The sequence below is a fragment of the Acipenser ruthenus genome, chromosome 11 (genome assembly GCF_902713425.1).
Source record: "Acipenser ruthenus chromosome 11, fAciRut3.2 maternal haplotype, whole genome shotgun sequence".
Taxonomy (NCBI): domain Eukaryota; kingdom Metazoa; phylum Chordata; class Actinopteri; order Acipenseriformes; family Acipenseridae; genus Acipenser; species Acipenser ruthenus.
The window spans coordinates 32,111,629-32,127,217 of NC_081199.1; the positions used below are offsets into that span (position 1 = coordinate 32,111,629).

General features: G+C 34.8%; 1 protein-coding gene across 7 annotated transcripts in view; it reads left to right on the forward strand.

Annotated features, from left to right (window-relative positions):
* Positions 1-15,217, forward strand: part of tlk1a (tousled-like kinase 1a) — a 35,670-nt gene extending 20,453 nt beyond the window's left edge. For all 7 annotated transcript variants that reach the window (XM_059033690.1, XM_034045289.3, XM_034045290.3 and 4 more), the window contains 18 exons: positions 2,655-2,730; positions 3,279-3,322; positions 3,692-3,787; positions 4,152-4,241; positions 4,353-4,445; positions 4,625-4,735; positions 5,324-5,460; positions 5,687-5,875; positions 6,198-6,264; positions 8,449-8,546; positions 9,077-9,158; positions 10,430-10,521; positions 11,428-11,517; positions 11,777-11,946; positions 12,453-12,588; positions 12,845-12,956; positions 13,080-13,187; positions 13,455-15,217. In XM_059033690.1, the coding sequence (XP_058889673.1) occupies positions 2,655-2,730; positions 3,279-3,322; positions 3,692-3,787; positions 4,152-4,241; positions 4,353-4,445; positions 4,625-4,735; positions 5,324-5,460; positions 5,687-5,875; positions 6,198-6,264; positions 8,449-8,546; positions 9,077-9,158; positions 10,430-10,521; positions 11,428-11,517; positions 11,777-11,946; positions 12,453-12,588; positions 12,845-12,956; positions 13,080-13,187; positions 13,455-13,622 (1,959 nt within the window). In that variant the 3' untranslated portion in view covers positions 13,623-15,217. The remainder of the gene's footprint in view (positions 1-2,654; positions 2,731-3,278; positions 3,323-3,691; positions 3,788-4,151; positions 4,242-4,352; positions 4,446-4,624; positions 4,736-5,323; positions 5,461-5,686; positions 5,876-6,197; positions 6,265-8,448; positions 8,547-9,076; positions 9,159-10,429; positions 10,522-11,427; positions 11,518-11,776; positions 11,947-12,452; positions 12,589-12,844; positions 12,957-13,079; positions 13,188-13,454) is intronic.
* Positions 15,218-15,589: the final 372 nt, after the last annotated feature.

The following is a 15,589-nucleotide window of genomic DNA, read 5'->3' on the forward strand; positions in this document are numbered from 1 at the left end:
CTAGGTAGACTTAATATCGTCTTTTTTATTTATTTATTTATTTTTTTTAAACTGTTTACTTACTGCAGTGTACTGAGTTTCTATAATCCTTAAAGATAGGGCCGAGAATCACATACGAGAGAATAAAGTTTGGCGGTACTTTTATTTATTTGTATGTATGTATTTATTTATTTATTATTTATTTATTTATTTATTTATTTATTTATTTTAACCAGAACTACTCAGAATGCGGCTCATAGTGCTTTTGTCACTGACGCCCACTTCCTTATAGATTGTTGTAGCGTTTCAGGTATTCTAAGTTGGGTGAAAAATAGTTTGGTGTCTTAAACTATCTCTGCAGGTTTTTCCCACACTGAAAGTTGCAGATCTGCGGGAGCAACTTGGAAAATGCGCGATTCCCGCGATCCTGCGCTGAAATTCAAGCCCCGATATATAATATATTAGGGGTGCTAGATTCCATTTAATTTATTAAACCTTTTAAACTTTTAAAAATATATAGTTTAAACGTTAAAATAAAAACATTTTGAAAAGACGCTGTGTAAGGGGGGTAGTATGTGCCCCCCTTGATGTGCGGTCTCGACAGCTGGGGAATAATATACTTTTTTTATAATTTTTTTTTATTGATTTTCAGTTTTAATAAAATCGTCAGTTAGTGTGTGAATGTTGTTGTTGGTCAAAATTATTAAAACAAAGAAAGGTCATTTTTAAAGAAATACGAAATCAGTGTGTGGCGCTCCCCTTCACTTTGACTAAAATTAGGGTGAAATAAAGAGAGACATGACATCAATTTCCAATTGTTCTGTTTATTTCTTACCATATGGCGTCTTTCTTGTATTGTCTTTATAACCACTGATACTGGCATCATAAAGAACATTTATATTTTTTTACTTTAATAATTAAATTCTCATTGATGTCCATTTCTCTTTTATTTCTGTGTTAATTTCTGCGTGAACGAGACAGTGACAGTCTGACAGCCTCTCCTTCGACTCTGCCAGAGTAATGACGTGTTGTGTACAGAAACATGGAAGGCTTGTGCAGACAAACTGTTTGAGACAAGGCAATTCTATCTTTGGAGTTAGGGGGGAGTTTGCGTAGCAGCTACAGGAATATAGAATGGTAATGTACACCTCTTCATGGTGACCCCCCCCAAAATGAAATAGTACGCTTGGACAGTTGTATTGGATTTACCGCTGTATCATGTATAAAGGGTTTCGCAGCCGCACAAACAATAACAAACTTATGCACAAACATGAGAATCCATCGCACGGCCGTGATACACTCAAAATTGTGAAAAACCGTGAGTTTCACGGGTAAACCTTGAGACTTGACATCCATGGTTATGTTTTCAGCCCGAATTTAATCGCATTTCCTAACAATTAGGTTGCATGTCTGGGCCTCACCTCCTCTACGCCTTATCAAACCTCAGTAGACTAGTCACATGACCAAAAGCATGCTGGACATTGAAAGCTGAATATCCAGTGGCAGTGGTAGGAAGTAAAAAAAAAAAACTACACTGAGTAGCCGTTATTTGCAGTCAGCCACTTCTTAATATTTGACATGCACATTTTTGACAAAGTTTAAACGATTAAGCAAAATTAAACATTTGTCACTTTACTAATGTTTAAACTATAAATGATTTTTAATGTACCCAAACTCCAGCTTCCTAGGGAACTACATATTATGTGGTATGTTCTTCATAAAAGCCTGTAAACTCAGATTTGGTTTATTCATTGTGAACATTTAAGCACAATAAGTTTACATTACATAATTATATTACTTTTGTAAGATCTTGGAAACTACTTGTTTGAATTGAGTCTTGCATGTGAATTTATTTCCAAGATCCTACTCCATGTGGGAGGTGTAATTCATGGTGACCTACTGACACCTGCAATATGGTGGTTATATCATTTACAGGGTAGATACTTTGGCAGTACTTAATCTGATTAACTCGGCTTTGCTTTGTTATGTCGTAATACCACAGTTCCAGTAAGTAAGGTGAATTCTAGAGCATTTTCTTGCCATTCACAAAAAAAGGTTTACATTTATATGCATGCATTTCATTCTTGTTTACTGGAGAACAGGAAATGGTTTATCTGCATGTTTGAGGAAAGTGTCCTATGTACTCTTGAACAGTAATATGACTGATTTAATATGACTGATAATATGACTGATTCTCAAAGTACAGTTCTCTATGGAGAGAGAAAATCCTATGCATACAAAAGTTTTGGAAACTTAAATAGATTGGTATTGGTGTATTATTATTATTATTATTATTATTATTATTATTATTATTATTATTATTATTATTATTATTATTATTATTATTTTATTTATTTATTTTTTTAATTGTTATAAGATTGACATTTATTAAAGTGCTATGAAAACTCAAATTCTAGTGTGTATCAGTGTTTTTACTGAACAGTTGAAAAATCAGTTAAGTTGAGTTATATACATTTCCAGACCAGTAAGTGTAGTAATTATTTTGTTTTATACATTTATGGAACAAGTAAAATATCTGCCGTGGTTGGGAAAGGTCTTATATTAGTTAACTTTTATTTTTAATCATCTGCAACACGTATAAGGTTAAAGGCATTTTTAGGTTTGGTTTCTTTTGTTTGTTTTAACATTTTTTGGTGATGTTTTGTCTCTTGTAGACACCTGAAAAGAAGCCATCAGAGTCCTCAAGGGGAAGAAAAAGGAAAGCAGAAAACCAGACGGAAAGCAACCAAGGTGACCCCATTTACATTTATTAACATTAAACACAATGTGTTTTTCTTTCTTTCTTTTGTTTTAACCTTTGACCAAAAAGAGAAAGGGTACTCTTTCACTCTGCCAAAAGTTTTCATGGAGTTTAACCTCGGCGTGGGTTTTCGTCATCTTCAAATCATTTTGGAATACATGGTTAATACTGTATTTAAAAACCTGAGAAGTGGTGTGGTTCTAGAATTGACCTTCATTACATTATTCCATTACCACCCAGGGTTAGTGAATTCTGCACCAGCACTTGCCAGCTGCATCTGTTATCACTCTAAAAGTCTGTCGGGTCTTCTTTATTGCTTGTCGTGACTAATGTTGACTTGGAGATGCAGCTTTTCTGTATTACAGAATACATACAGTATTGGAGATTCAATTTGCATTACAGGTGGGAGCCAGCCCAGTTACACAAGTGTGCAAAGTGGAAACTTGCTGGTATACTAGGCAGAACTATGGCTAAATCAATGGAACTTGTGGTACAAAAAGGGCAAATCTGAAGAACTGTTTTTTTTTTTATCTGCTAGGAAAAGCTTCTGCACGTGGACCCAAAATTAGCGATTACTTTGATGTAAGTATTTTTAGTTTATTACCTATATTAAAGTGAAGGCGTTTGTCTGTCTGTACTTGCGTGCATGTGTCATACATTCATTTGTACATATATTTAGAGAACAGAACATCCTATCTGGGTATAAGGAGATGCCTGTCGGCTTGTCTTTACGCACGTCTGTACGTAACACAAAAGACAAATTAACCTCTAACACATATTGCAGAAATACATGTTTCAGGCTTCTAGGATGTTTTAGGTTGTGGCCCTATTATTCGAAAATCTGGTTAACAGACAACAGTAAAAAAAAAAAAAAAAAAATAAAAAAAAAAAAAAAAAAAAAATATTCCTGTATTACAATAACCATTTTTTTCCTGGCATTTGCCTTTTTAGTTCCAGGGAGGGAATGGCTCTAGTCCAGTGCGAGGCATACCTCCAGTAATCCGATCTCCTCAAAATTCACATTCACATTCCACACCCTCTTCCATGGTGAGTTCTGCAGATTGATGTTCTATATAGTGCTCAAGCTATACATTTCTGCTGTTCAGGCAATAGAAACAATAGCTTATATAGGCCTACATAAAATGAGAGAATGTTGCATAGTATATTTAAATAACTTTAAATGTATTAGGGACTTCATAAATATCTGATCTTGAATCTAAAGTATGTATTTACTTAATTTTAAATATACCTTTTGTCTTTTGTGAATCAGCTGTTATGCAGTGTAATGAATTTGAATAACATGACACAATGGATTTGAGATGCTGATTGGGAATATGTTCACATACAGCTGAATGTTTGTATATTACAGATGTTTTACATTTTTATCAAACCAGATTTTCTTTTGTTTTAGGTTAGACAAAATAGCCCGTCTCCTACTAGTTTGTCATTTGGGGACCATGTGGTTGTAAATCCAAAGCAGTTATCCTTTAAATGTGTTCAGGTAATTAGTGTACATTTTTTATGGTTTGTTTTTCATTTTAATTTCTGATGCTGTATTGTTTTTTCATGAACATGATCATTAAATGAGATTTCTTTGTCCCCATCAATGCAGACTGACCTTACGATACAGAAATTAGCTGCTCTCGAAAGTAATAAAAACCTAGACCTTGAGAAGAAGGAAGGACGAATAGATGATTTGCTTAGGGTAAGACGAAGCTTGATGTAGTAACAGGTTTTTGTAGTACTGCTGATCAGTTCTGAAGCTGCTGGTGGAAAAATGTCTTTAGATCCAGACTTGATTGTTTGTTTGTTTTTTTTAATTTAGGTTTTACAAAATTTTTAATTGCATGTTTTTACTTTTTTTTTTTTTTTTTTTTTTTGCAGGCAAACTGTGATCTCAGGAAGCAAATAGACGAACAACAGAAGTTACTTGAAAAGTATAAGGAGCGATTAAATAAGTGCATCACTATGAGTAAGAAGCTGCTAATTGAAAAGGTAATCTTGTAACAAGTATATACAGCATTCTATTGTTAGGGGGTTTTTTGTGGAATTTTACCCTTATTTGGGCCTTTGCTCACATTTTAATAGGATGAAATTGGTTTCTGTTTCAATAATATACCAGGATCTTTACATTTTAATATCCTTCTGTTTAATACACACATTTAAAATACCTTTATTTTGACCTTTGTTTCTGTAAATCAATGATCTCTAAGAGCTACACAACGTTAAGGAAAGTGTCTGTTAGGTTAATCTATTTTTTTATTTTTTTAATATATACCATTTTCGGGTGAGCTAGGATTTAACCATGATATTTTAAAAAATTCAGTTTGAGCAGGAACAATTTGGCTTTATCAACTTAACCCCAAAAATCAGAACCTATATAAATTCAATGTTACTGTATATTGAAGGATGTTTTCAAAAGTACATTTTCAACAGAGGTTATTAATGAAATGCATGGTTTGTTTGTTGTGTTGGCTTGACATTTTTGCATGCCAGTTGCCATACCAATGGAATACTTTTAAATTGCAGCGGTTCACAAGACAAATGTCTACATGTGTGTGTTTTTTTTTTTTTTTTAAATAGAGTACACAGGACAAACAGGCATGCAGGGAGAAAAGCATGCAGGACAGATTGCGCCTGGGCCACTTCACTACAGTACGGCATGGGGCTTCTTTCACAGAACAGTGGACAGATGGCTTTGCATTTCAAAATCTTGTAAAGTAAGTTCTTTTGCTGTTTTTAGAAATTCTTATTTGTCAATTATATTCAAGTTATTACCATAATAGTTTATGACTTGGTACATTGTCTTAATTATATTTTAGCCTGCACATATTATATATATTGAAAGGTTCTGCTATGAAATCTGCATTAATTTCGTATAAAATATCTTCACAGTAGCATCCGTCAGCTCTTTTTTTTTTTTTTTTTTTTTTTGCTGTGCGGCAGGCAGCAAGAATGGATAAATCAACAGAGAGAAGAAATTGAAAGGCAGAGAAAGCTATTAGCTAAGCGAAAACCCCCAACGACAAATAACTCTCAGATACCAACTGCAAATTCTGAGCCAAAGCAACGGAAAACCAAGGCTGTGAATGGTGCAGAAAATGATCCATTTTTGAAGCCCAGTCTACCGCAGCTGTAAGTGTCAATTCATGTCATACTGCCTAACTGAATCTGCACACACAGAATTAACAGGTTTGTGAGATATTATTAGAAGTTAAAATGGAAGAGGCTCCCATGGGGAAGCTCTGTAAATCTATTCATATTTTCAATGTTATGGAAACTCATCAGGCAAAATGTTAACCCTACCCTCTGACCTGTCATCTAATATGACTGCTTTATTGGGCGGGTGACTTTTTTTAGTTTCCAGACGAGACCTAACACTTTAAGATACTGGATTTGTACTCTTTATTCAACTGTATTTTAGGAGTCTTAACTTTTTACTTTATTCCTTTGCCAGGCTAACTGTAGCGGAGTACCACGAACAGGAAGAAATCTTCAAACTCAGATTAGGGCATCTCAAAAAGGTCAGATTTATTTTAAATGTTAAAAAAAAAAAAGTCTAAACTTCTTTAAAAAAAAAAAAAAAAAAAAGCACATTAAGTACTGTACTAGGTTAGTACATAGATATTGTGTAACATGCAAATGCTGTGTACAAAAAGTGAGTTATATGTAGGCTTGCTACTATTTGATTTTTAATTTTTTAAAGAATTTACCAGATTTTTTTTCAATTCTTTATTTTTCATTTCAAGCAGGGAATGGGTGAAATCGACCATTTTATTCTTTTAATTTTTTTTTTTTAAAGTCTCATTTAGCTAAACCCCTTTATCATATTCAACATGCAACAAAACCATGGTTCTAGTTGAAATAAAGTTTGGTCACAGCGGAGCTATACCTTGTATAGATAAAGATCCTACACAAATTTTAAGAATTGTCTCAAATAAACTGTAGAAACGCAGCATATAAGTGTATTACACAGACTTTTGTAGCATAAATTTACAAGTAAAAATAATACAGTCAGCACTCGGATATATACGACACTCAGTACACGTCAGTCGCGTTTTACCGCCCTTTTATTAAGAATAAAAACAATCCCCATTATTTATTTATTTATATATATAATGTAACAAATTAATGCACTTGCCCATCACACTCGACTTCCGACTCCATCACCAGTTTTCTGATACAAAGCCCATCTCTTCAATGTTACAATTGACTTGTTTAACCATCGCAGCCCTCATGTTTTTTTGTTTTTGTTTTTTCTGGGATGGCAAATCAGTCTGTCTTTATTTTGCACTACAGTTACACAGCGCTTCCTCCAAAAACAAAGCGAATGAGACAAGTGAACTGTGACATTGGGCCTTATCGAGCACTATATTGCAATTTTGAATACTGACTTCAGATACGGTTTTAATTCTGAAGACCTGTTTTTTAATATTTTGCTAAATTGCATTGTGTTTATGTTTTTAAGCAGTCCTGTGCATGGGGTAACATTTTGATTTCATTTTGCTGTTGGGTCGTTAATGGGGAATTTTACATACTGCTACAATACGTACCTAATTTAAAAGTGTGTACTGTATTACAGTCCACGTGTCCAGTCGTCTCTTTTGGCAAGTGATATTTTCAGAATCCTATCGTTCTGAATTAAAATAGTACTTCTGCTGAAAATATAGTTCTGTACTAACAAAACCAACTACATTACATCTAAATGGAAGCCTGCTTATTTTAAAACAGTCCTTTCAGCTGTGTATTTTTGACATTGGATCTTTTTTGTGTTCCCTGAAAAAACTGACAAGTTTGTCGTTTACTGCAGTGTTATTCCCCCCAACTCGTGCGTCTCCCTGCACAGTTCCTCAAATGCAAGTCATATTTCTTCCTTGTACGAAGTGTGTGTGTGTGTGTGTGTGTACAGGGCAGGGGGTTGTTTGGGTGTTAGGGGGCAGGTTACAACGTGCTCACCTACATACACATCAAATCAGATGAAATAATCAGATGTGCGTCACACTCGTTTAACCGTCACTCCCCCTGCCCACCTGCTTCAGTGATCTGTGTTACTGGAAGGCAAGGCAGATGGGCCCGCTTCGTCCTGACGCGGAGACTTCAGCTGACAGGCGCTGTAGCTGGCAAATTAAAGTGCACAGTCGGTGTAGGTCTTGATGATTTAACAGTCACTTAAACGAATGAGAGTATTCTAGCGCTGCTTCAGTCAACAATGTCAGAACAGGGTGAAATGACTTGACAGTGAAACTACAGTATCCTATTAAGGGACCACTGAGTTGACTGACAGCGACCCCAGTGGCAATTCGACGTTTTAACGAGCTGTACCGAATTTTTTTTTTTTTTTTTTTTTTTTTTTTTTTAATCAAAGTAGCAAGCCTAGTTATATGCCTCTTGCATTTTAGTTTGGTAGTAATACCTATTTACTTACAAATTCCCTATTGACCAAAACGTGCTTGTCTCTCTTTTTTAATGGGTTAACTGTCTATTAATGACTGATATACTATTTGGCACTTTTTGTGCTTATTAACAAAGGAATGACCCTACCAGAAGTTGTTTTAAATCAGAAATGAATATTTCATAATAGAACAGACAGGAAAATATAAAAGTAGAATTCTGAAGAACTGCCACCTTGTGTAATTTGGAATATTGGGAGGGAGGAGTGGAGAGGGTAGAAAAGAGATGTTAAAATGATTTCTGGAAACGATTTATAGGAAGAAGCTGAAATCCAGGCGGAACTAGAACGTCTTGAGAGAGTCAGAAATCTTCACATACGGGAGCTGAAAAGAATAAACAATGAAGATAACTCTCAGTAAGTTTCAAAATAAAACTGTTCTCCAGCAAATGCTTGTGGAGAGGTTTGCACTGATGGCTTACATTTTGAAAAACAGTGGTGATTGTTTTATGTATGCTGGTCTTAGAGTGTACTTGGTTGAAACCATTTTTTTAAGCTGCAACACTTCTACCTATGACTGATTTAAAGCTGAGCATTTGTTGTTGTCTACAATAAGATTAATTCTATTTCAGTAGGGCAGCAATGTCATGTGCTTTTGCAAAACAAGGAACATGTTTTGAACTGCTGAAATAATTTGACATTATCTGCATGCTAGACAACTCTTTCTCTAGTAACAGACCATTGTAAAAATGGCAGAAAGTTCATATTAGTTCAATAATACTAAACGATAAATTGTAGATATTTCTTCATTCCATATGTACCATAGTATGAGAGTTAATTCTAAATTTTTTAATCCACAATTGTTATGCAGAGTTTAGGAATTCTTAAGGCATTAAAAACCTTTTGACTTGTAATAACCTCTGTTAAACCCATTTTCTGATCTTAAGGTTTAAAGATCACCCTACTTTGAATGACCGGTATCTATTACTACATCTCCTGGGCAGAGGGGGTTTCAGTGAAGTATATAAGGTTTGTGGAACAGAATTGTTAACCTACGTTTAATAAAATATGTTGATGCTAGTAAGCAATAAACCACACAAGTTTGAGATTACAAAGACGAGAAATGTGTTAAGATTAAGATAAGATAAAGTAATTAAAAAATTTAATATGTTTATTATGACATTTGAAGTGATTAACCACCCCTAGCAAGTTTTTACTTATGTTTTTAAAATACCTTCCCCAATAGAATGTTTTATTATATACATGTGTGTACAAGTAATTTAATTACAATATAAAATAGTGGTATAGTCATTTAATTTAATAACTGAATCTAGATTTAATAATCTAGAATATTTAATTTAAAAAATAATTGTGGCATAGCCCTAAATGTCAAACTAATGGCAATCCCAAGATTTTTGTGGAGATGTGTCTATGCTGATGCACAGAAGTTTGAAATATTGCCAGTTGTGTTGTGATCATTTATCCAATGTAACAAATGTTCATTTTTGGGGGTGATGCACCCAGTATCCTTACCTGGGCAGTGGTTGTGAATTAATGCATGCCCTAGCATGCAGCATAGGCCATAGAAATTAAGGGGCCCTGTGACAGTCTGGCTCGCAGTGGTGATGTGGATGACGTCACGGACCAGGAAGTAACTCAAACCAAACAGTGGATGGGCGGTTGAAGCTGAGTGTTAGTGCACTCAGCGTATTTAATAAACAAAATATTAAACAAATTAACACAACACAAAACAAAAGGGCACAAGGGCCAAACGAATGAACAAACAAACAAGTAAGTGATGTGCTGGGAAATCCAGCACGTCTTAGCAATTGTTTTGTTAATGTTGCTTTTTCTCTCTCCGCTCTCCCGTACTCTCCTCTACACTCTCAACCCCGAGTGCAGAGTGCTGCTGGTTTATATACTCTGGCCGAGGGATTTAACTAGTTGGTAATTATCTTATTATCCCCCGGCCAGAGTCTGCACGCGTTTGGTAAGGATGCATGACTGTCAGCTAGTTAAATAATCAGTAGCTGATCAGCCATGCATCCTCACGGGGTTTTTAAATATAATAACAAAAGACGCGGCGCTTTTACCCGCGCCGCAAACAAAAATACAAATAATAATAAATAGGGGCGGGACACTCCGCCACAGGCCCCTCTTGCCATGTTTTAATATATAATATTCATATTTCATCTAAGTGATGCAATTTGAAGAAGTTACTTGAATGTTAATTATAAAAAAAATTGGTTCAACCACTTTTAGTTATTGCATTTAGTGATAGTTTTACTTTTATAATTTAGGCCTTTGATTTGTTTGAGCAACGATATGCTGCAGTGAAGATCCACCAACTCAATAAAAACTGGAGAGAAGAGAAGAAAGAGAACTATCACAAGTATGTAATCTATTCATTCTCTCCTATGTGTGGTGCTCTTTGGGACATTGTTTGTTTGTATTTTTGAGGCACAGCATAGATCTAATGCACTATGTAAAGAACCGTGCAGGGGGTCTATGTTATGAAATCCATCATTCTGACAGTACAGCTATGGCCAACTGTTTTGCATCACCCTATAGAATTAACTATTTTTGCTTCATAAAGTCAAATGAAACTTGTTTGAATAATGTTAGGTCAACATTTTAAATGACATACCGCTTTGTAGTTTTCCATATACTTAACAAAAACATGATTATTTGATTGCATGATGTTAAATAAAAAAAATTAATTATGTTCATATAAGGTGTTTTTTTCATTTTTTTTATTTTTTATTTTTTTTATTAAATTCTCAATCCTAAAATTCTAGGTGATGCAAAACTTATGGCCATAGCTTTAAGATAATTTAGAATGAATACACATTATTAAACAAAATTGGAGGAATACAAAGGTGTGTGTACTTGCTACATTTGATTTTGTCTGAGAACAATAGTGAAATTACTGTTTTTTGGTCACCAAAACAAAAAGGTATTAAGAGAGGGCTAATGAAGAGAGCTGTTCAGCGGTCCCAGGGAGGAAGTTTACTGAATTAAGATGGTGGTTTAAAAGTCAGAGGTTTGTGTGCTTTCATTGTCTTACCTCTGTAATATCATCTTTTGCACACTGTAATGAAAGCACTTAATCAACGACCATGGCATTCAATTAACAAATAAGAAAAAGCCCAAAGAAAATTATACTATGAAATGTGTGAATATTGCTATGTATATGTAAGTGATGGTTGAATTATGACAGTACTGGTGTCTATACCACTGTTCACGACCCACCGGAATACTTTTGTTTACATTAACAGTAATTTTACATTTATTATAGACATGCGTGCCGAGAATATAGGATACACAAGGAACTAGATCACCCTCGAATAGTGAAGTTATATGACTATTTCTCGCTGGACACAGACACGTAAGTATATAAGCAGATTTCCAATTTCATTGTTTATTGGGTGAGGACAGTCAACTCATGGGTTGGGCAACTTTGCTTTCTGCGAGAAAGGCTGAGCATGACATGACTGGGCGTTAGTTATCATGTAGTTCAATGTTTATTACTGAGATTTATTTAGCTTATTAGCACTGTATTCCTTTTCCTTTTTTTTTTTACGCAGGTAACACTATTGGCTGCTTGTGTGTTTTATTTTCACATTTATTTATTTATTTATTTTCAGGTTTTGTACAGTGTTAGAATACTGTGAAGGCAATGACTTGGACTTCTACTTGAAACAGCATAAATTAATGTCTGAAAAAGAAGCCAGGTCAATAGTAATGCAGATTGTGAATGCACTACGATATCTCAATGAAATCAAGCCACCTATTATCCACTATGATCTCAAACCAGGTGGGTACAAACACAGCTGCAAACAGTACAAATTGGGATTTGCCATTCTTTTAGTTTAAAGAACTTATCTGGAAAAATGTTATATAACTTTTTCAAATCCATTTTAATTGTTTCCAAACCATTAATTCTGATACAACATTCCCCTTAGATTATGCCACCAGGAATGCTTTGTTCATAAACTCCCATTTTTAGTTTTGAATGTAAGTTGTTGAGAGTATCGGAATCTGGGGAGGTATGGGGGGGAAGCTGCTTTCATTCATTCGTTCATTCATTCATTCATTCATACATGCATGCATGTGATCCTTTTTCATGAGGCTGATTTGCTCTGAGTTTCTGTTTAGAGCCTTGGCCAGGTATATATGTTGGTAGGACTAAACACTGTTCCTTTGTTTATACATTATTTCAAACTGCACTAAGAGAAGGTGGTGAGATTTGTATATGTATCAAATTGTTTGTATATATGGTATTTCTGATGATACTAGTCTACCTTTAACATTTGTGTTCAGGCAACATTCTTCTGGTGGATGGGACAGCCTGTGGTGAAATAAAAATCACAGACTTCGGTTTGTCCAAAATTATGGACGATGACAACTATGGGGTTGATGGCATGGATTTGACGTCGCAAGGAGCAGGCACCTATTGGTAAAATATCTATTTTAGTTTTTATAATATTAGACTACAACACTAACAATTCCTCCATGTAACCATATAATCTGACCTAATTTGGGAATAATATTGTTGTCTTGCATAATACTCCATTAGACCACCTTACCAGTGCAGTTTTCAGTGGGTGGGACCATTATACAGTGTTATGGGATTTACATTAAATATTTTCAAAAATGTGGTGCTTTTGGTTTTTCAGTTGAATTGAATGGAAAACTTAATCGTCTCTTCTCAGGTACTTGCCTCCTGAGTGCTTTGTAGTTGGCAAAGAACCACCCAAGATTTCAAACAAAGTTGATGTCTGGTCAGTAGGAGTAATTTTTTTCCAGTGTCTGTATGGAAGAAAGGTAGGTTGTTCAATTTCTATGTGAAGTGGTGTTGTGTGTTTTTTTTTTTTTCGTTTTTTTTTTATATAAATGGTTCCGTTTCTTTACCTGCCTAACCCAACGTTCATCTATTCTGTCTTTTAGCCATTTGGCCACAACCAGTCCCAGCAAGACATCTTGCAGGAAAACACAATATTGAAAGCCACAGAAGTTCAGTTTCCTGTCAAGCCAGTTGTTAGTAATGAAGCAAAGGTAAAATGACTGGAATTTTGATGTGAAAATACCAAACATTCCACATCCTATAGCACAGTACAAAAAAACAAAACTAACCTCAGTGCTGTGCTGTTAGAATATTTTTTTGTGTGTGTTTCTGCACCTTCATCCATGATCATAATAAAGGTATATGGTTTGTGTGGTGATGGATTTAGTGCATGTTTCAACAGTGCAGATGGTCTCTTGCAGGTATGGTGATCTGACTGAGTAATAGGTCAATGTATTTGTTTTTATTTTCTGTTTCAGGCCTTTATAAGGCGTTGTTTGGCGTATCGAAAGGAGGACCGGTTTGATGTGCATCAGCTGGCTAGTGATTCCTACCTCCTTCCTCACATGAGGAGGTCCAATTCTTCAGGAAATCTGCATATGGGAGCACCTTCTATGCCTCCCACTTCAAGTATAATTTCCTACTGAGGATTCTTACTGTCAACTGAATTCTGGTGTGATGTTTCGAGCAGCTTCCTCCTGCAAGACGGTGTGGAAGAATTGTGTGTGGAAGCAAGTGACGTGTTTGAGCAGACTTGTTTGTAGCCTTGTGAATTAAAAAAAAAAAAAGAATGGATGTGTCAAAGATGACAGTTACAGGCACCTTCCTGAGTAGCTTGTGCTGTATTTGGGGGAAGGTATCTGTGCCACATAATGGAAGATTTTTTAAAGGTAACGGTGATTTAGAACACTGCGGCAAAATTGCCTAAATGTGGCACTGGTGTCTGTTAAAGGTACAGTCACTGGTTGATTCAGAGGTGTGTCAGTAAAGGCACAAACACTTGAAACAAAAGGGAGAAATGCAAGCGTGCTGTTTTAATGCAGAGGAAATGGTGCCTGCCTGGATGTGAATGCTAAAACAGCAAAGTCACTTATTTCATGAACTGTTCTTAGTTTGACATTATAATTCTAGCTCAGTAATATGTTTACTATGAAAAAGCACCACAGTTGTTTTTCTATGGCTTCTGAAAAGCATTTGCTTTTTGTAAGTTTCTTTTCAGAGTTTGAATAGCCATGGGAATGCTGTTGAACTGAACTGTACTGTAATGTGAGCATGCAGTCTAAAAATTGCATTATTTATGCCCAGGCAGGGTCTTGTTTTGCAGAATGCACAGAACGTAACCAAATGTTGACAAAAGGCAATGTATAGTATCCTATACAGGATGATTTAAAAAAAACAAAAAAAAAAAACTGTTAGCATAATTGTATAATACTGTACAGATATAATTTTCAGTTATTCTTAAACTTCAGCAGTTAAATCCTGTAAAGTGTTTAAAACAACCTTTTTGTTTTTCTTACTGGATATTTTCATTTGTATGTCTTCAGAAGCATTTATTTGCTGCTATTAATGTTGCTATTACTTTTGCTAAAGTTGTATGACCTACTTGAGGTACAAGTTGTACAACAACAACAACAAAAAAAAGTTACAAGAAAATCAAGGCATGTTATCACTTGTGTTGGAGAAAACAAAACAAACATTCAGAGTAAGAGCGCATTATGCTTTTGGCAGTTCGGATGTCTGTTTTAGCTTGTCACTCCTCAGACAATTGCAGCAGTTCATTGCTACCAAGTAGGAGGTGTTGCATTGTTTTAATATTAAACTGGTAAGTGTCAGAACGCTTTGAAAACCTCAAAACCTGACACTAAACAAGTTAAGTACAGACATTGTTTTCCATTAATCTGCTTCGTAACCATTACTGTGAAGTTTAAAACTGCCTTGTCCAGTACAAACTATTCCACGAAATGCAGTAAATAAGTACATGGTATATCTGTTCTGTACATTTCCCTGGTCAGTGCCCTGTCCATAATACTGAATGAATGCTTTGTTTGTAATTTCTGTAAAGGAGAACCTGTTACCACAGGTGTCACTTTAATGTTTAAACGTTAACATTTTGCTAACGTTTTTGAGGTTGCAAGCTTCTTTTTCACTGTACATACAAAAAGAATAACTGTCTGAAGGTGCTGCTGAAATTGTAGAGAACGTAGCCAAAAGAGTAATAAACATTAAAAACTGATTTTTAATACACTGGTTTCAGGTCTTTTTAACATTGTGTGTTGTGTTTTTGTTTTTTTGTTTTTTTTTTGTTTGTTTTTTTTTAATTGCGGCATTTTAAACAGTAGTTGTATTTGTGTACTCCGTGTTCCAAATCAGTCATACAGGTTTTTTTTTCTTTTTCTTAAGCATCATTCATAACCATCCTATAAGGAATACACAGCTGTATTCTATGATTCTCTTAATCAAGTTTAATAATGGCCAGGGAGTGACTTTCTGATGTAAACAAGTTGCATTGTAGTTTCCTTGTACTGAATGTAAGCTTTAAAATATATATATATATATATATATATATATATATATATATATATATATATATATATATATATATTTATATATATTT